The sequence below is a fragment of the Ictalurus furcatus genome, chromosome 24 (genome assembly GCF_023375685.1).
Source record: "Ictalurus furcatus strain D&B chromosome 24, Billie_1.0, whole genome shotgun sequence".
NCBI lineage: Eukaryota > Metazoa > Chordata > Actinopteri > Siluriformes > Ictaluridae > Ictalurus > Ictalurus furcatus.
In genome coordinates, this window is record NC_071278.1 from 13,777,897 (window position 1) to 13,798,420 (window position 20,524).

Below are 20,524 nucleotides of genomic sequence, written 5' to 3' on the forward strand. Positions count from 1 at the left end.
CTCTGAACACTGAACATAAAAACAGTAATCAACACCTGGTACACCTGGAGATGAGTTCATGCGAACACAGACTGTCCAACAAATGCAGGTCCACTGTAGCTACTGTTAAGAAATAATTTGGCATGGTCTTGTTTTTGTAAATGAAAAGGAGTCCAGTATATCTAGGACAGCTACGAGAAGTTGATACTGATCAGAAATAATAATAAAAAAAAGCACTGAATTTATTTTCTTCAAAAATGTGTTTATTAAAAGCATAGAAAAGGAATCCAACATTTTATCCACGGCCAAGGACTGTCTCAAAATTTAACATTTCTGTTTCTCAAAATCGGTGATCTCCACCCCTACCCCAAAGTCTTTCAGACACACACACAGACACAGACACAGACACAGACACAGACACACACACACACACCCCTACTGAATTTCCCCCATGTACAGGCGTTTATCACTGGATCCAGACAGAACTGTGGAAGAAAAAAACATGTCATGAAATTAAACAGAACACAACAAGCAAAGAGTAAACACAAACACTTTTCAGTCCCACTCTCGAAATTTCCACCATGTTAAAGATAAAAGGGGCAAGACCAATTGTAGGCGTATTTACCAATGGGTTCCTCTGGATGAAAGGCCACCTCGTTGACTGACCCTGCATGACCAGGAAGCTTATAAAGGATTCTACGAGAAGTCGTGTCCCAGATATACACGAACCTAAAAAGCAAACATACAGAATTATACACCAGGCATTAATCTGAATGCTCATATACGCCTGTATGCACACGTTGTCTTACCGGTCAGCGGAGCCTGCCGCTATCTTACTGCCATCTGGTGACCAAGAGCAGCGCAGAAGATTCTGTGGACAAAAGAAATTCATAAAACATTCAGTACATGTATCAGTTTCCACAACCACAACGGCACAACGTGCAGTCGGTCATCAGGACAGGTGATCTCAACAAGAACGGTTGTCAGTGAGTGAGAAGAGAAATGAAACACTGTATCTTATAAATACAGATGATGCATATCCGGGTACCGGTCGCAGCTCTTCAAGACAAAACGTGAGTGTAAATTTTCCTACCCTTAAATGTTCCATTCAGCTAGCTTTTATCTGGACATGCAGTACACTACCATTCAAAAGTGGACAGCAAATTAAATATGTATATTTGTAATTTTTTACAGTATGGCTGAAATTAGGTTAAATTTGTTTCTACTACAACTGATACAGTAATGACAGGATTTTTGGGTGGCTGCCTAGTACCAACTGTAACTAACTCGTTTCGCAAAGCAATATTGGTGTGTTTGTAACTATTTATGGGTAACCAAGGACACATTTTGCCCCATTAAATGTTTTTTTGATTTGCATTATGGAAAAAAAGAAAATAAATTTGTTCCAAAGGCAAATACAAATAGTGAAGTACCCATGACTAAATTAATCTCAGAATCAAAATATATAGTTTTTTTTTTTAACTTAAGCAGTTTTACTTAAAATTATGTTTCCCCAAACAAATACATCTATTCATTTAGCAGACACTTTTATCCAAAGCGACTCACAAATGAGGAAATACAAGCAAAGCGATACGTCAAGCAGAGAACAATACAAGTAGTGCTACAATACAAGATTTTTAATTAAGTTCTAGAGAAGCAAAGTGCGCAGAGTAGAGGTGTAAGAGCCAGTGTAATATTTTTTAAATACATGTTTTAATAAAAATTTTAAAAATGTAAAACTCAAAATTCAAGTTTTTTAAACAAGTAGCTTTCTTTTAAAACTTAGGAGAAACAGTAAGAAGATTTGCTTATTTAGGAATTCTAAGAAAATTTCTAATTTGGAAATTCTATTTAGGAATTCTAAGCCTTCTGGGTGATTCACCATCATGAAGCTGGTTTTGTTTTATCTAACACTTATAGGCCAGTGTATAAGTCTATATTTGTTATCACTGTAAAGTACTACAAATAAATAAAACCTTCTATAAGCATGTGTGTCCAAATGTTTGACTGGTAGTGTCCATGTACATCATAATACAGGCTGTTTATCAAAACGAACACATGCAAATCCTTCAAAATGTATCAAAAGATTCGGCTGAACTTCACATTTAAACAATTTAATGTTCATTTACACAAAAAAACCCCAATTCACTTATCTGTAACATGTTCTACCTATTTTACCCTGTAAAACACTAAACTGTTACTTGTGGAAAAACACAAGAGATTATTGCACACCAAGACAGAAACAGTATCATCACTAGGGGTGTAATGATCCAGCAATATATCGATCATGTAACCAACGACCCGATGTATCGATGCGATGTGTAAATTGATACACGTATGAGTTTTAAGATAGACCACAGCTGGAGTTACTAGTGTGCAGAAAATATTTAAGTTGGGCTGGCAGACGTACCACTCGCCCGCTTTTTCACCGTACCTCACACACGCAGAAAAAGCACATGTGTAGAATTATTGTGTAATTGGTAACTGAAGTAACTAATTACACTACATTTGTATTTAAAGCAGTGCGTCAGTTACTTATGCTATAAAAAGTGCCGTTTTCTCACTTGGCTCAGAGCGCATGTTCGCTCTCGCTCTCTCTCTCTCACACACACGCGCACGTGCATAGAGATATATATTTCATATTTGCTAGAATGCAAACCAACATTTTTTTTTTTCCAGAATGTTACAGTTGGACTTTTTGTAGCAGAAAACAATACTCAGTATGTTATTTATCTTTATATTCTTGTTGAAACACGTCAGTAATAAATATAACGGGATAGAAGGAACTGAGCCGTCACTTGATTTATCAACGTTCTTCCACCACGAAAAAAAGAGAGGAAAAAAAGGCAAGTCTTGGGCATTAAACTCCATGGCTGAAAACGGGTCACACTCCGACCCGGCGATGGACCTTTATTTAGGACACTCTAATTCCAGCCACTTCCTGGGTGTGACATCCGTCAAAGTTTAAGTTCATTACAGATCCTTATTTGCATTGAAATATGTAGTATAGAAAAAAGCTCAATGAAATTTTTCTAAATATATCTTGGTCGCATCTGTGAATTAATAGAAATGTTACTGATTGTGTGAAATAGACACTTTGTTTAATATCGATTGCAGGCCCCTGAATAGATCGGATCGAAATCGCATCGCAGCAGTCACTGAAGTATTGGCAAATATCGAATCACTGGCTAAAATAATCGATATTAGATCGTATAGTCATGAAACTTGCAATTTACACCCCTAATCCCCCTTTGTTTTTTGTTTTTTTGTTTTTTTTTTAAATAAAAGAGCACAAGAATTACCTTTTCAAAACTGTGGACATTTCCCTGGAAAATCTTCACACATCTCTCTTTAGGGGCAAATGGACGGATATCCCAAACACGCACTAAATCACAGAAGAGAGATTATTTCAAACAGGAGTTGACACACAGTATATTAGTCTCACACTCTGCTCCTGCATCGCTCTCCCTCACACGTTAAATGCAGCCACTCACCACTGTTGTCCATGGAGTTGGACAGTAAGTAGGATCCCTCTGAGCTGAGACTGAGTCCTGTTACGGAGTCTCCGTGGCCCTGCATGCTATAAATCAGCTTATTCTGTCTTAGGTCCCATACCTGCAGCAAACACACACACGAGAAAAGTAAACCCACTGAGAAACACAAACCGAGGCAGTGTGTGAGCATGTCTGTGACACATGGACGCTCTACCTTGATGTCATTGTCAATGCCTCCTGAGATGATCTGGTCACTGGTGTCGTTGAAGGTAACACTTAGAACCTGGTACGTGTTTTGGAACGTATGAATGGACGCCTTCTTCCTGATGTCCCACAGCTGAAAACCAAGAAACAATTAATTCTTTGCCAAACTTTTATATTTGCTCAACATCATCATATGAACAGAACACCATACTAAAGATCAAAGCCTACATTTATGATCAAGACCATCAAATTCCATCCATTTTATTACATTTATCACATGGAGTATCCACTTATTAGAAGTTGATTTATATTACATTACCATACGTAGTATTTCATTCAGACTTTGTTTACACATTGGGGAAAATATACTTTATAGACAGTGTCATATTGCAAATTACAAGTGAACAAATCCATCCATCCTGCACAGGGTCACGGGAGAGCCTGGAGGCGATCCCAGGGAACTCTGGGGGACGAGATGGGGGACACCCTGGACAGATTCCATTGCAGGGTACAATAGCGCACACATTCACACACCTATTCACACTCTGGACAATTTGGAAATGCTAATCAGCCTACAGCGCATGTCTTTGGACTGGAGTACCTGAAGGACACGGAGAACAGGCAAACTCTGTGCACACAGGGTGAACAGGCAAACTCTGTGCACACAGGGCAGAGGCGGGAATTGAACCTCATAGGTGCGAGGCAAACGTGCTAGGCGCTTACTCCCCTCGACAAAAATAATAACAGCAAAATACTGTTTTTGCCCAAACTGTTGTTTCTTGCCACAAATTTCTTCTTTAAAAAAAAAATTATACTCAATTTTCAGTCATTTCCAACTAACATGCTCATCCCTATTCTGATGGGAGGAAACAGAAACATATGCTTGATTGTTGAAACGGGATACCAGCCATTGCAGCTGAAAATTCTTGGATAACAGCACGAACTGCCCTCTTCTGTATACGAGTTCCCATCCACATGTGTTGGGCTACAAATACACTAAACAATTCAAGAGAAAGTAATGGAATATAATGCCAAATAACCCCTCTCATATTTTATACACCAGTTCTCAGATGGCTATGGCATCATTGGGATTTTTCTCACTGCAAATTCCTGCTGTCAAGAAGCACCACACATTAAATGACAGACCCCCCCAAAAGAAAATCAGATTTGATTAATCCTTTCAACTTTAATTACACACAATCAAATACAAATTGAGAAAAATAATTTTTGTTGTTGTTATTCGGACTGCAGAAAACCTTTCCTGCCCAGATCAAACCGCATAAAAAATTAAAAATCAGATTCAACCTGCCCTGTGAACATAGCCCGAGCAATCCCTCCCAGTGTACAACAAAATCACAGAGATTTGAATGATCTCATCCCATCCACAATCCTCATCTCTCACGTGTACCTCATCATGCAATTCTGATTTCTGTCTTATTTACCTTCACAGTTCCATCATCACTGCCGGTGCAGGCCAGCTGTGGACCACGGCGAGCAGGAAAACAAGAGTTTACAAAGGACGTGTGGCCTTTCAGTCGCTTCACACGCTCACCCGTCTCGCTGTCCCATACACAAACGGTCTTATCTGTACTGGCTGAAAAGAGCAGACTGGGGAGCAGACAGACAAGGACATCTGAAAAGGTGTTCAAGAAGCATCTTATACTGACAGTGTTAACTTCGCTTTGTGAAATCTGTTTCATGCTGCACATTCCAAAGTGCAAAAAGCGTGTTAAATCAGAAAAACTGTAATACAAGTGCATATAAAAATCGCAGAGATTTTATGAGTAGACAGATTCGGTGTGAAATAATCTCCTGCACCGACGCTCCCCATCCAACCTGATGGAGCTTGAGAGGTCCTGAAAGGAAGAAGAATGGGAGAAACTCCCCCAAAATAGGTGTGCCAAGCTTGTAGCATCATACTCAAAAAGACTTGCGGCTGTAATTTTTGGCCAAAGGTGCTTCAACAAAGTATTGAGCAAAGGCTGTGAATACTTATGTATATGTGCTTTTTTTGTTTTTTATTTTTAATAAATTTGCAAAGATTTCAAACAAACTTCTTTCACTTTGTTATTACGGGGTATTGTTTGTAGAATTTTGAGGAAAATAATGAATTTAATCCATTTTGGAATAAGGCTGTAACATAACAAAATGTGGAAAAAGTGAAGCGCTGTGAATACTTTCCGGATGCACTGTACATAGTGCTTCCGCAGTACTACAGCACTGTCCTTTGGCTCAGTTTGCACTGTGTGTGTCTGTTTTGGAACTCACATCTGGTAGTGCTTTCACACTTATTCGTCCGGTTGCTGCATCTGCATCAATGTGAAACTGATACTTTTGCTTTGTTTGCTACTTGGTTTGGTTTGATTTAATACTGAACATAAAAAAAAAACTAACCAAAAAGCAAAAACATTTAGGTGCCATGTAGATAAACAAACCTTTGCCAAGTAGAAATACTAAAATCACCTAAACATGGAGAACAAGGAGCCAGCGTTAAGTTCATCATATCACATGATCACATTGCTGCAAACCAACATAGACAGCATCGTTGGTTCAATTCCTGCAGTTGGGTTGATTCGGAGTCAAACTGCTTTTTGTCGCTGCAATCAAACCATGCGGCAGTTCACTCGGAACCAGACGTCAGTGTTTGATTCAAATGGACCAATGTGTGAAAGCACCCTAAACTTACACCAGCCCTGCTCACAGAACTCGATCTCACAGACAAGAGACCAAATTACTAAGAGCACGATCAACACAGAAATCAGAGTGCTATACATCAGCACGCATCAACTCGCAAACATACAAACCTGCCGTCTGTATTATAATGAAGCTCCATTACAGCCCCAGTGTGGCCTTTTAGTGTGGCGAAGTTCTCACATTCTCCATACACGTTCCATAACACTGGACAAGACACAAACAGCATTTCAGAAATACTTCGTGTATATATAAAAAAAGACAGAACACTGAATAGTTAGTTAAACTAATTAGTCAAATAACAGGCAGTAATATGTGAAAAGCACAAAATAAATGCTGGACATGCAAAAGGATAATAAAAATCCCCCTCATATTTTAATGAAATTAAAACCCTCTGTTGGACCAGTGACTGAAATAATTGCCTAGCAAGAGGACTGCAGAGTGGACAGACTTTACTAGAAGCACTAGTTTTACTCAGCATACTGAAACACCAATATCTGCGGCTTCAGTCAGTTGATCTAAAGCGGAATGAGTGATAAAACTGAGTGTTTCGGTAAAACTCCTTTATCTTCACTAGTAAAGGGCCTTCATGAGATGCTCCCACCAATGCATGACACACACACACACACACATACACACATACACACACAAACAGGAAAAGCATCACAACTCTAAACAAACTCAGTAGTTTTTTAATGTACTCAGTGAAATGCCGTACAGATGAGGCGGTCGTATCCTGCAGAAGCAAGCATGGAGCCGTTAGGGTGAAACTTGCAGCAGTACACTTCTCCCTCATGCCCAGACAACAACATTATAGGAGCCTGCAAACTGGAGCTGCGTGGAGGACCCTGTGAAACCAAGTCACACACACAAAGATAATCCAGAATATTGTTCAGTTAATAACAGTCATTTCTGGCATCCTCAATTTTTAGAAACAATTAATAGGCTTAATGGTGAGCTTAGTTAAAGTTAACAATTTGGTTATCAGTGGATTTTATTGAGGCAGGTGCATTCAATTACAAGCTCCCCATTCACGTCTGTCTGTCTATTTAGTTGAATAACAATATGTTTACATGCACATCAAATTCCGCTTAAGGTCTATATTCGGGTTGCAGCCATATCTGAATACGATGTTTATATACATACGGGTATCTGAATATTCCTGTATACATGGTTGTTTAAGTATGCCCGAGTTGCCAGTCCTAAATACCTAACCTACAGGAAAGCATCTGTAAGCACCCACAATTCCTTGTGGACTGAGCATGCGCATAGATCTCCTTTCAGTGGATTTTCTGAAAAAGGTGTTTACATGCAACAAATTTCCGATTAAAACAGACATATTCCAGGGAATCAGAATTTGAGGAATCAGACTATTGTCTTAATCTGAATGGGATTGCAGCGTTTTCATGACTCAATACAAATTCTATTATTGCCAAATTCTGATCAATATTAGAATATTGATGTAAACAGTCATTGTGGCATGTTTTACCAATACCATAAGTCCATTATCTCTGCAATATCAGAGCCACAAGTAATGTCCTGAATAACTGTGACCAATGTCTACAAGCTTCTGTTGGCAAGTTAGGAGAAAATTCATAGGACTCTGTGTCCTGTGTTCACATGCAATATCTGGGTTTGTTCTGTTCAACAAAATACAAATCAGTGGATCCGCTCAGGAAATGTCAAATACACTTCGAATCTGATCTGACCCAGGGTAGGACCTGTGTATTCCTGGCATATGTATGCATTTATTTTTATATTTAGCCCTTACAAGTTTAGCCACTCAATTTATATGACTAAGGATCAGCCTTACTTTGATTAAAAGATTCGCCCATGCTTATTCATGAGCTCATGTTTTGTTCCTATGTTTTTCTCTTATTATGCTTGGACATGTCCTTTGTATGGACACATCATTACAAAAGCCGGTTGTGTCCAACTGATGTTTAAACTATGGAGTGCCTAGGATGTCGTCACACATATAATAAACCATCTCTTTGATTATCTCTTGGCTCTTTGTCGCCTGATTCTTCGGTCAGCTTACTTCTGGTGAAACTGTAGTATTTTGATCATCCAGAAAAGATTTACAAGACCTGTGTAAAGGCTTTGGAGGTTTATAATGTACTGTGCCTGTTTTCTAATTAAAAAATAAAAGTACAATCAGACTACTCTGCTCCCAAATAGGCTCAATAGCTGTGATACCTAAAAGTATAATAATAAATGTGATTATATAATCTGAAGTTCAGTATTACATAAAATTATTGTGGTTCTCATTTTGGCCATTATGCTTGAGTGTTTAAAGCACAGCTATTATGATTTTGAAACGGGCCCAATTTTGTTTAAAGATCTCATAGAATAGATTTGCATGCATCCAAGCTCAAAAAACACTTTAACGTGCTCATAATTTAAACTGCAGCATTACCTTATTTCCCCCCATTGTCACAAATGGCTCGTTAAATGATTCGTTATAAAGGATTCATTCTAAACTCCTCCTTTCAGAGAGCATACTCTGTTCTGATTGGTCAGATGTCCCAGTCTGTTATGACTGGTCTACCGCTGTCAACGAGCAGCCAATGAAGACCACAGGCAGGGCTTTTTGTTACAAACCTATGTAGGTTAGTACAGGAAATAAGTCTGGAATTACTAACGACTCGTTTCTGCTGTTCAGAATCGGTTCCTTCTTTTGGGAGTCAATAATTCCGTTTGTCGTGCGCTTTGATTTTGAAACTTTGCAGACGTTTTTACATTCACAAACGGCTCTATAACACACGTCATGAAAGGTAATATTTGAAAAAACATAATATGTGCACTTTAAAGTAACACACTGCGGCTACATCGAAAATCGCCTACTCTCCTGCTAAAAAGTGTGCACTACAGTCAACGTTACCTACCTATTTACCTTATGTCATAAAATCATGTATTAGCCTATGTGTAAAACAGTGAAGAGAGTTTGTTCCCACACAAATGCATGAATCCATTCAGAAACACATGCAGTACCATAGTGGTGAGTTGTTGGGACTGCGCCGCTGCCACCAGCTCGGTCCTGGGCCTCTTCACTCCCGCGGGAACGAGCGCCATGTCCGCACCCCGCTTCACGGCTTCAATCATCGTTTAAAGCGACTGCAGTTCAGTAGTAAGACAGAAAACGAACAGATTTATCGGAGTTTTCTTGTAGCAGGAGTTTGTATGAACTAACTAGTCCGCCATCCACCAACCGCCATTAAACGTTCGCTCGGGCTGAAGGAACACTTCCGCTACAGTCGCTGTTTTCTCATTGGTTCGTTTATGTTGTGAACGATCTCATTGGCTGCCATCCGTTTCATGACGCTGTTTGAACCGGAAGTCGAACCTCCGTCTGTATACGGGAAGAAAACATGTAACGAGACTGCAAGCTTGTCTCGTTGTTTGGTGGAAATAATAATAATAATAATAATTAAAAAAAACCCGTATAACAAACTCAGCGGAAGCGGTAAGTTTTGCATGATCTCTTCGAGTGACTTTGTAGGGTAATATAGTTTTCTAAAATAAACTCGCATACGCAGTGAAAGATGGCTGCCTCTTATATGTGTGTTTTATTTCATTTTACTCATTGTACATAGCTCTAAATCTTTTCTACACTCAGATTAAGTGCAGATACGTGATAGCTATGACAGTTTGTCAGCTCCCTTGGACTCTGTTGGTCACGTGACCAGATATTTATTCACTCTCAGGACATTATAGACACCTAGGTTGTGTGGTATGGTAGTGTGTGTTGCACTGGTATGAGTGTATTAGATAAAGAAGTGTTGCTGGGATCTGTACACACTGTGTAGTCTTACTGACCACTTTATTATACATACACACCATGTTTCACCTTGTAGGTGTACATTAGAGACTATAGCTATCAGTGTTCAATTCCTGTCTCTGCTCTGTGTGTGTGGAGTTTGCATGTTCTCCCTGTGCTTCAGGGGTTTTCTCCGGGTACTCCGGTTTCCTCCCCTGGTCCAGTGCCATGCGTTGTAGGCTGATTGGCATCTCTAAATTGTCCATGTATGTGTATGTACGCGATTCTGCCCTGCGATGGGTTGGTACCCCATCCATGGTGTCCCCTGACTTGTGCCCAGAGTCCCCTGGGATAAACTTCAGGCTCCCCACAACCCTGTGTAGGATAAGCGGTACAGAAAATGGATGGATGGATCCTCTACACATTGCTCACAGCTCTAGGGTCCCCATTTCAAATCTGATATCAGGTTACTGTCTGTGTGGAGTTTCTGTGCATGATTTCCTCGTCCTTGTCCTTGTAGGTTTCGTCCAGGTTCTCTGGTTTCCTCCCACCTACTAAAGCATGTGGGTGGATTGCCTATGCTAAATTGCCACTAGATGTGAATATGTGCATACTCTGATGAACTGGCGTCCAATCCCCGGTGCATGTTCTGGATCCACTGTGTCCCTGACCAGGATGAAGTGGTTATTGAAGAGGAATGAATGAATAAATCTGTACTCTTCATCAGCGTCAGTTTCTGATTGCTGTGCTGTTATTGGATTATTCACAGCAGTGAAATTGAGGCATTAAAAATCCCAGTGATATCCCAAATCCCAGTACCAATGCAACACACACTACCATTTCTGTATCACTGTTTCAGTGCAAATTATCCACAACCTGAACAACATCTGGTCAGCAGTGGTTCTGTGGTGGTCCCTTTTTGGACCACAGTTGTGGTGGTATATGTACAGTATAACATGAACCAATATGGGTTTACCTGGGGGAAAAAAGGCCAATTAGTGTAGCTAAAAAATATTCTCAGTAATAGAGGTAGTAATGAGAGCAGTCTCTAGAGGAGAAATAAGAACTATCACTGACAGTTTTTTTGTGTTATGTGAAGTGTCTTTTTATTCATTTTTTGATGTCTCTGTTATTATTTGTTATTTGGAGTGTTACTTTATGTTTCAGTTTGGATGTATATTTATTATTTACTTTAATATTGTCGTGGAAATTAGACAACACTCGCAGACTCGTCCTCTGAAGGTAAAAAGGTTTATTACAGAAAGATGGTTAATACAGGATAGAAGAAAGCAGGATAGAATAATGAGAGCGCTCTGAAGCGCTTGTGCTGAACCACTACTATATATATGAAACGCAGAGCATGACACACTTCTGTGTACTGATGAGAAGCAGTTTGAGGCAGTTCAAACAGGCTTTGTTTTAGGGTCTTAGAAGATGTGCAGACGAACCTTGAACAGAAGAACATATTTGTGTCTCTGTATAGCAGATAAACATTCTGTACTGATCTCAGTGACATGACATGGCCTTCTTAGGCATTATCCTCAGATGAATATGAACAGAACAAGAACAAAATTATTACAAAGTAAAAATGAGTAATTTCCCTTACAATATTTATTAATAGTTCATATATATTAATATTTATTTATTTTTATAAAGTACAGTACATTTTCATGCTACAGTCAGTGCTGTTTATTTTTGTAATAAAGTTCAGTGATATTTTACTCTGAGTGTTATGTTTTCATTCAGTATCAATTTTAAAAACTATCGGTTGATTGATCAGTTATCAGCAGGTACCGCTCAACTTAGTGCATTTTACAGATTTATAGCAGTTGCTTTTGTGTTTGTCAGAGTTGTGATGGCCAGTGAGTACAGCAGAGAGCCATCTGGGCTAGATGGACTACCAGAGCTGTACAGCATTCTACGAGGAGAGGTCGGTATTATCAGCATCTAATTTTATATATATATATATATATATATATATATATATATATATATATATATGTGTGTATGTGTGTGTGTGTGTGTGTGTGTGTGTGTGTGTGTGTATGTATATATTTATATATGTATGTATACATGTGTGGGGTTTTTTTTGGTTTTCTTAAACACTCCTCCTCTCACTCTCTTTTGCAGGTGGCTACTATTACAGCATATGGTGCTTTTGTTAAGATTCCAGGATACAGAAAACACGGTAAGTTGGCAAACTCTTTGAATTGCTTGACTAATCCTGAGTGCTGATAAATGGATGGAGGTTTTTAACGTACATATGTGCTCTCGCAGGTCTCGTTCATAAGAATGATATGTCTGCCTCCCGGGTTGACAATCCCGCTGAAATTGTCGATGTTGGTGAGCGAGTGTGGATTAAAGTCATAGGCAGAGAGGTAAACACACAACGTACAACACAACTAAAATCACAAAGCTGCTGTCCACTGAATATGTTATAGCTAAATTTTCATTCGTTTTGCCGCAGCGCATTCATTATGTCCCAATAATGTAATGGAAACACTATTTCCTTTTCCTGTTTTGTGCCAGATTAATGATGATGATAAAATCAAGCTTGCTTTTTCCATGAAAGCTGTTAATCAAGGCACAGGGCGGGACCTGGATCCCAACAATGTGATGACAGAGTACGTAGTCTTTATTTAAACACTGTACTGTATATGTTCATGTATATGATTTTATGAATTTTTGTTTCATTTTGGCTTTAGGCATTATTCATTTGCATGTGTAATAACTGTGTGTGTATGTGCACACCTAGGCAGGATGCACGCAGGCGAAGGCAATTCCGGGATTACTCAAGTCAGAAAATCACTCTAGAGGCTGTGCTCAATACTACCTGTAAGAAGTGTGGGTGCACAGGTAAGCATATAAGAATGATTTTATAAGAGCTTTATACTATATACCAGGATTTTACCAGGATCTGAACAGAATCTCTTCGTAAGATAAAATAATAATGAATAAATTACAGTAGAGCTTCAACAGTGCCAAGCGGTAACCCTTCCCAAATGTTTTCAGGTCAAGAGCCCAGACCAATATCAGAAAGATCACATAACCCTTTATAAAAATTTTTTAAACAGAAACACAATCGATGAACTAAATCCCTCCTTATTCAAGCAACTAAATATAATAAATCAACAGCATAGGTTATACGTATACACACACACACACACACACACACACACACACACACACACACACATCCTATCCTCCCTACATGTTTACTACAAATTAGCAAATTGGCACTTTATACTTGGCCATTAAGTTTATGGTTTCATTTCCAAAGCAGGGTAATATCTCACAGTTCCAGGGTCCCTGGTTCAATCCTGAGCCAGGGGTTTACTGTTTACACAGCTCGACTGGTAAATATAAATTGGCGAACCCTGTGGCCAGTGTTCCCGGGATAGGCTCCGAATCCTCTGTAAATTTGAGCAGGATGAAGTAGATAGTGGAGATGACTGCATGAACATTTAATACACCAATAACTAGTAAAGGGCAGGTAAAAGATGTCGAGACACCTTTCTAAAAATTCCATTGCCCAGTTTGGATAAATTGTACTGAACACTGGAACACAGTTTGCTGTTATATCCATGGTGTGTACAGATGCTTCATGTTATAAAAATGCTTAATTCATATATTGCTGTTTTGAGATATGCCTGAATTTACCAGCTGGAGATGCTGCTTGATGCTTTCATTACAAGTCAACTTGATAACATTTGTGTGTGTGTGTGTGTCTTCTGAGCTGCAGCACAAAGGAAATTCTTTTGACAGGCGGTAGTGCCTTTTACGAGTATCAAATAATTAACTACTTGTTAATATTACACCTGACTGTTAATTTAAGACCTGACTGTTAATTGTTATATTACATTGTTCTGTTATAACAAGAAGAATGTCCAATTATAGACTTTGTGCTGGGAAAGCATTTGAATTTCACTTCCTATAAGCTGTCTAAACACTTTATATCCTCCCAGCGTCGCTATGGTTTGATCTAAGGCTAAACATCTGTATGGGAACAAGCACTATGGGACTGTCAAAGTATGTCAAAGGCCCAAGGTCCAGATATGCGTGTGTGTGTGTTTGTTCATTTCTGTGCATGTGTTTGCTCTTAGGTCACTTTGCAAAGGACTGTTTCTCACAGCCAGGGGAGAAGCAGTATAGTTTGGTGCCAGAAGAGGAGGAGGAACCAGCCAGCCAGTCTGTCCAATCAGAGCCTCAGAAAAGAAAGAAGGTTGCAACACACCCCTCCGCCCCACCCTTCTGATGGCATTCAGTCTTTTCTTCCATCCCTTGTTCTTAAAGCTCTCTGCTTTAGTCCAAAGCATCTATATTATTTTCAGTTCTTGCAATTTCATTTTGTTCATTTGCCTGTATAACTCACATTGTGCTTTTATTTCACTTCTCTCTGCCATAGGAAAAGAAAGCCAAGAAAGAGAAGAAAAAGAGAAAGCTAGAGAACTCGTCTCCAGACAGCAGTGATAATGCCAAACGAGCAAGACATTCCCATACACATTCGGAAAAGAAGAAAAAGCACAAGAAACATAAGCACAAGACACACAAATGAGCTCTGGCTATCAGGTCATGGAGTTCCCATGTCCAGATGTGTGTGTGTGTTCGCAAACAAAGGACTTTCAGTCTTTGCACTGATCTTAGACCAGTCAGTTTTCCTCCTTCCTGTGTCTGAAGGCTGTTCATTTTATAGAAAATCTGGAATTGCTGCAAACAAAAACCAGTGATGGAGAATAAAAGTGCTGAAATGCAAACTGGTCATACAAAATGGTCTAAAATATTTTCAGTCACTTATTTGTTGCAGTTTTTCAAAACTTTGGTACAAAGGTCATGACTAGAGTGGTTGGAATTTGGAGGTGAGTTCAAGGGAGGTCATTCCTGCATGACCTCCTTACCCATTGAACTGACCGAAGCCAGTCATCAACTCAAATTAGAACACACGTGACATGGATATGGGAACATGCTTAAATTAGACATACAGGACACAGTCTCAGCAAACATACAGTCACCTAGCAGACTAGCACAGGGAGCTTGGATCGGCTGCTGGAAATATTACCAGGTATAAATAGGCTGCGTAATGGATTTGTAATGGCATGATGATACAGAGCCTCAATATTTACCACTGTAATGTGAGGAATTTAATGACAACAATGTAACCATGTTTTTGTGGACGTAATCTGAGGGTTTTATTCTGTTTTCCTGGAACATGGATTGACAACTTTTGGAAACACATTTGACAAGGCAAAAGCTTTTTTCAGTAAGAACAAAGACAGTTGTGGGAGAAACTTCACTCTGCTTTCACATAGGACCGTGTGGAGACCACGTCACCAAGAGTTAGTGTCTGTCAAAGAGAGTAAATAGTGAGTTTAATCAACAAACCACAAACACACCTTAAATTCTGTTGTGACTGAAATGAATACAGTCTAAAGTCAGCAAAGATCTCTCCAAGAAGACATGCAATTAATTCAGTTGTGGAACTTGCACAAGCAGTACTGACCAGCGTGAGATTGTTACCATCAACTTCTCGGACAAGTGTCGTCTCTTTGCCGTCCCATTTCTGAACGTGTATCAGCTTGCTCCCATCAAGGGTGACCAATGACTGAAACAAAAACCACACATGAATATCAAGGTTAATTATTTAAAAAAAAAAATTAAAAGTACATTTTATAAAGTTAGATTTTTACTTTCAATCCTGTAACATATCATCGCATGTCTCAGCTTCTTAAGAACAGCACTATCAAAAGCATTTCTGGATACAACAATGCCTTGCTTGAAATCATAGTCATGGCATGTTTCTTCTTCCACCCCACCCCCCGGCTGACTAAACATTCACAAGGAACCAGAGTGCCGACATTACCGAACTGTCCGATAACGTTCCATTAATTCCATTTCACAAGTTTAATTTTTTTTTAAAAAAAAAGGGAATCTTCTCAAGTTTGCTAGAATTAGCTTGTAATTAATTCTATGAGCTGTAATTGGATTAGGTTGGCTAAATATAAACAACTAGTTTGCTAGTAAAGTCAAAGATATTAAATGAAGCTAGCTGTTAGAGCAAGGGGCCATCACGGCAGTAATTAAACATTATTTATATAAATGGACATAGCCAGCTAGGTCCACACTGCAACTTTGTTAATACACAAAGGTTCTTTTGTAAGGACGACATCAGGGGGCAGTTCAGCAACGGAAGCGTCACTGTTGGTACACTGGGAGCCTGATCTAAAACACATATTTAACATTTTCAAAACATTCCACACTGATTAGCGTATATACTCAAAGGCACCTTGACTTTACGGTCATCTGCTGTGGTCTCGTCAAACTCCTCTCCCAGCTTGAAATTGATTTCTGTGCTCTTGAAGGTGCTGGAGGTCTTTAGTGTGATGACATCACCATCAATGGAAATGATGGTCGTGGGTTTGGTCATGCAGCCGACCTGGCGTGTTGCAAAACCAACACCTAGTACACACAAAAATATATACATTTAAACTCTGAGGTCAAACCTAAACTTTACAGATGTTACATGGTTGTATATGTCAATTTATACTCTATTGTAGTCTCGAAAAATAAAAACACATGCATACTTGTTAAGTTAATAAAGTATTCTAGTTAGATAGTGACCTTTCCCCACATTAACCCAAACCATAAACGCTCCTGTGTATTGAAATGGCTCAGAATAATCTAATTTTCCACTCTTGCATAAAATATTCAATGGAAATTTAACAGTGGGGGTAATGCTACCACACAGGCAGGGCAGGAGCTATTGCAGCAGATATTCACAAAATGACACACAAAGCTCCACCAACATTCATAGGTTAACCATGGGTGACCATGTCCTTGCTAGTTCCAGAGTCTGGAACGATCAAAAGGGTCAAATCAACATTAGCGGTCTACAGCCGAGAGTCAGAGTAAGCACTGAATATTGATTTGTTCTGTAGAGTGAACAGGACCCTTGTGTAAATCAAAGGGTTCATGACATGCCCAGTCATCTTGACTTATTACTGCTACTACACATTTTGTGACCTACATGACAAATTCCTCAAGCCCCAGAAGGAAAACGGGGGGAGGAAAATTAATTAATTAATTAAAAATTTACTCCACCCAACACCTGTTCACTACGTACCCTTTTCCTTGTAGTCTGTTTCTCACGGCTACCCTCATAGACCCGTGTACTACTGTAGGGCGTAAACAAATGTCTCATCCATGCTGGAAAAAAAACAAGCCTGCTTACACCAGTATTAATTCCATGATTTATATAAATTTGGCTTTGGTTTAGTTGGTTAAGATATATGCTAGTAAAGCTGGCCTTTCAAGTGCCACTAGCATGATCTTGTTGCTTGCTGTTAAACACAATACATTAAGTTCAAACAAGCAGGGTTTTTTGTTTTTTTTTAAACCAGGACTGTGTGTGTGTTTACGCGCAAGATCTTGGGCGAGTTGGTGCAGTGCTGCTGGTCCGAACGTGTTGGTTTAGTCCTGACTTACATCAACACAAAGTCAAGTCAACACAAGCTTTAAACGACACTAATGGACTACCAGAAGCAGCTTGATGTTTTTTCTCCGACACTGTAACTTTTATTCTTTTTAAACCTGCTCTTTGGGTTTGAGAATCCAGCTGAAAATAAGCCAAACAGTGTCAGATTTGTAGCAAATTTATTAAACCCCTAAGGTCAAGGGTTGTGTGTAATAAAAATCGGTCACCCTGAAAAAAAAGACTAAGGGAAAGAAAGCATTGGAAACAAAGCTCATCAACTACATTTCGTGTAATTGTGTACATTTCATTTGTGGACTACACCTGGAGTGTTCAGTTTCTCTGAGCAATTTATGACCAAAAAGGGGGGAAAATAACTCTTAAGAGCTGTTAACGTGTAAAAAGCTAGGAAAAATTGACAAAATCTGTACAAATATGGAAAACTACTTTTATTCACTGATGATATATTCATGCCCACGTGGTCCAGTGCATCTCTGTGTGGGTGTGAGCGCGCGCCCGAGTGTGTATGGGGAGGATACACCCTGCAACGCACCACACCGTCCATCTACACGCACTTGCATGCATTTTAGTTTCTCCAAACAAAATACATCTGCATTCATTCCGCAAGATTTCTTTTGAGGCCGCTCCAATCCCCGCGTGCTCGCAGGAAGAGATTCACGCGCAGCACTCAAACACCTGCTCGCGCTCTCTCACACATACTTGCACACGCACACACATATATATTCACACCCTCACAAACTCATTCATACACTCACCAAGGGCTTTCATGTACTCATCGAAATTCTTGCTCTCCTTAAGGTTCCACGTGCCGACGAAAACGTCTGCCATCTTTTACACAACAGCGCGCACTCGGTGAGAGACGGAGGGAAATGAACGAATGAGCAATGAAGGCACGCAGAAAGATGGAAGAGGCTGACTAGCTGCTTGAGCTCCTGTAATCTTACTGGCCGATATATACCGGCTGTTCATGACGTCAGAGCACAGCCTGAAAAGGGAGGAGTGATGGAGGAGTGAATGCTAAAGAGAAAAACAGAGAGAGAGAGAAAGAGACACACACACACACACACACACACACACCAAGGGAAAGAAGAAAAGAAGAAGACAGACGGTGCGAAAGACAGATGGGGGATGGTGGACAACAGCAGCTGTATTAACACTAGCTGGGTTTCAGAGAGGGAGAGAATGAGAGACAAAGACTGACATTGTCAGAGCAAAATTGTAAAAGCTTACAGTAAAGCAGCAAAGACATTCTGGACAAAAGAAAATGAATTTTCCTCACATATAACATGGCCTGTCTCTCTTTCTTTCAGAAATGTTATTTCGGTATAGCAAGGTGTAGCAGTATCTTTAATCCAGTGTGCATTAGAGCAAAATGATCAACGATAGAATTATAAAGGGATGTTATGACTAAATGTTGCAGATTATTTGCCTTGTTCCTTGGTGAAAGATAAATAAGCAGTTAATAACATCACTGTATCAGCTTCATGCTGACTCTGTAGTATCTAATTCTCTAATACTGAGGGGTTCGGTCAAAATATAGTTACTACAACACTACGGTGATTTTATAAATCAGTAGATATGACTGATAAAAAGTTTGCATGAATTGCATAGGAGTATTAGCCTTCTCAGAGGTGTATTCTGAAGTCAGAGTTGGGGTGGCAGAGTGGGGGCGTATTTTACATGTGGCTTCTCCCACCCTGTACCACCCATGTGCACATTCGTGTATTGCATCATCACTTGTGCACTTACCTTGAGAGTCAATGCAGAGCCTGCTATGCAATAAAGATAAAAAAAAAAAACATTAATGATCAGTCATTTTTAAATCATATTATATTAACATTATTATTATTACTGTATGAATATATATATATATATATATATATATATATATATATATATATATATATATATATACAAAGAAATGCTGTAAAGCTTCATGCTGTATCAGCTTCATGCTGACTCTGTAGTATCTAATTCTCTAATACTGAGGGGTTCGGTCAAAATATAGTAACTACAACACTACGGTGATTTTATAAATCAGTAGATATGACTGATAAAAAGTTTGCATGAATTGCATAGGAGTATTAGCCTTCTCAGAGGTGTATTCTGAAGTCAGAGTTGGGGTGGCAGAGTGGGGGCGTATTTTACATGTGGCTTCTCCCACCCTGTACCACCCATGTGCACATTCGTGTATTGCATCATCACTAGTGCACTTACCTTGAGAGTCAATGCAGAGCCTGCTATGCAATAAAGATAAAAAAAAAACATTAATGATCAGTCATTTTTAAATCATATTATATTAACATTATTATTATTACTGTATGAATATATATATATATATATATATATATATATATATATATATATATATATATATATATACAAAGAAATGCTGTAAAGCTTCATGCTGTATCAGCTTCATGCTGACTCTGTAGTATCTAATTCTCTAATACTGAGGGGTTCGGTCAAAATATAGTAACTACAACACTACGGTGATTTTATAAATCAGTAGATATGACTGATAAAAAGTTTGCATGAATTGCATAGGAGTATTAGCCTTCTCAGAGGTGTGATGTGTGACTGTATGAATATATATATATATATATATATATATATATATATATATATATATATATATATATATACAAAGAAATGCTGTAAAGCAAAAAAGCTTTTAAAAATAATTAAATTTAATGTTTCTACATATTTTTTTTTTTAAATATAATATAAACTGTAGTAAACAGTAATAAAATAAACAAAGTCAATATTTGATGTGATGACGGTTTACTTTTTAAAAATAGTCTTAGGTACAATTTGCACAGTATTTTAAGGAAACTGGCTTGTAAGTATCACTGATCTTGATAAATCAGTTTTTCTGGATCCTTTGACTGTCACACTAGCTCGTGTTTC

General features: G+C 38.8%; 3 protein-coding genes across 3 annotated transcripts; 1 reads left to right on the plus strand and 2 right to left on the minus strand.

Moving 5' to 3' along the window:
• Window positions 1-224: 224 nt before the first annotated feature.
• On the minus strand, window positions 225-9,614 carry snrnp40 (small nuclear ribonucleoprotein 40 (U5)). The gene is made up of 10 exons (XM_053612980.1): window positions 9,363-9,614; window positions 7,087-7,216; window positions 6,482-6,575; window positions 5,120-5,285; window positions 3,688-3,810; window positions 3,474-3,594; window positions 3,282-3,364; window positions 789-850; window positions 605-708; window positions 225-464 (listed from the first exon to the last, which is right to left on the minus strand). Exons 1-10 carry the CDS (start codon window positions 9,471-9,473, stop codon window positions 415-417), a joined length of 1,044 nt encoding a protein of 347 aa, XP_053468955.1. The 5' UTR covers window positions 9,474-9,614; the 3' UTR covers window positions 225-414.
• An 86-nt stretch (window positions 9,615-9,700) lies between these two features.
• zcchc17 (zinc finger, CCHC domain containing 17) lies at window positions 9,701-15,207 on the plus strand. Its single transcript, XM_053612981.1, has 8 exons — window positions 9,701-9,834; window positions 11,977-12,058; window positions 12,259-12,316; window positions 12,406-12,506; window positions 12,658-12,752; window positions 12,884-12,984; window positions 14,232-14,350; window positions 14,534-15,207. Exons 2-8 carry the CDS (start codon window positions 11,984-11,986, stop codon window positions 14,681-14,683), a joined length of 699 nt encoding a protein of 232 aa, XP_053468956.1. The 5' UTR covers window positions 9,701-9,834; window positions 11,977-11,983; the 3' UTR covers window positions 14,684-15,207.
• An 82-nt stretch (window positions 15,208-15,289) lies between these two features.
• fabp3 (fatty acid binding protein 3, muscle and heart) lies at window positions 15,290-18,535 on the minus strand. The gene is made up of 4 exons (XM_053612983.1): window positions 18,370-18,535; window positions 16,409-16,581; window positions 15,626-15,727; window positions 15,290-15,469 (listed from the first exon to the last, which is right to left on the minus strand). The coding sequence occupies exons 1-4, from the start codon at window positions 18,440-18,442 to the stop codon at window positions 15,416-15,418; spliced, it is 402 nt and encodes a 133-aa protein (XP_053468958.1). The 5' UTR covers window positions 18,443-18,535; the 3' UTR covers window positions 15,290-15,415.
• Window positions 18,536-20,524: the final 1,989 nt, after the last annotated feature.

What these genes read in the sequence shown, in the direction of transcription:
- snrnp40 (XM_053612980.1), bottom strand. Translation starts at nt 9,473, where the DNA reads ATGATTGAAGCCGTGAAGCGGGGTGCGGACATGGCGCTCGTTCCCGCG. An exon ending in GCATTGACAATGACATCAAG is followed by an intron (nt 3,595 to 3,687) that starts GTAGAGCGTCCA and finishes TGTTTGCTGCAG; the next exon opens with GTATGGGACCTAAGACAGAA. An exon ending in GCGGCAGGCTCCGCTGACCG is followed by an intron (nt 709 to 788) that starts GTAAGACAACGT and finishes TTTGCTTTTTAG; the next exon opens with GTTCGTGTATATCTGGGACA.
- zcchc17 (XM_053612981.1), top strand. Translation starts at nt 11,984, where the DNA reads ATGGCCAGTGAGTACAGCAGAGAGCCATCTGGGCTAGATGGACTACCA. An exon ending in CCCAACAATGTGATGACAGA is followed by an intron (nt 12,753 to 12,883) that starts GTACGTAGTCTT and finishes GTGCACACCTAG; the next exon opens with GCAGGATGCACGCAGGCGAA. An exon ending in AGCCTCAGAAAAGAAAGAAG is followed by an intron (nt 14,351 to 14,533) that starts GTTGCAACACAC and finishes TCTCTGCCATAG; the next exon opens with GAAAAGAAAGCCAAGAAAGA.
- fabp3 (XM_053612983.1), bottom strand. Translation starts at nt 18,442, where the DNA reads ATGGCAGACGTTTTCGTCGGCACGTGGAACCTTAAGGAGAGCAAGAAT. An exon ending in TGAGTACATGAAAGCCCTTG is followed by an intron (nt 16,582 to 18,369) that starts GTGAGTGTATGA and finishes TGTGTGTACTAG; the next exon opens with GTGTTGGTTTTGCAACACGC. An exon ending in CAGATGACCGTAAAGTCAAG is followed by an intron (nt 15,728 to 16,408) that starts GTGCCTTTGAGT and finishes TTTTTGTTTCAG; the next exon opens with TCATTGGTCACCCTTGATGG.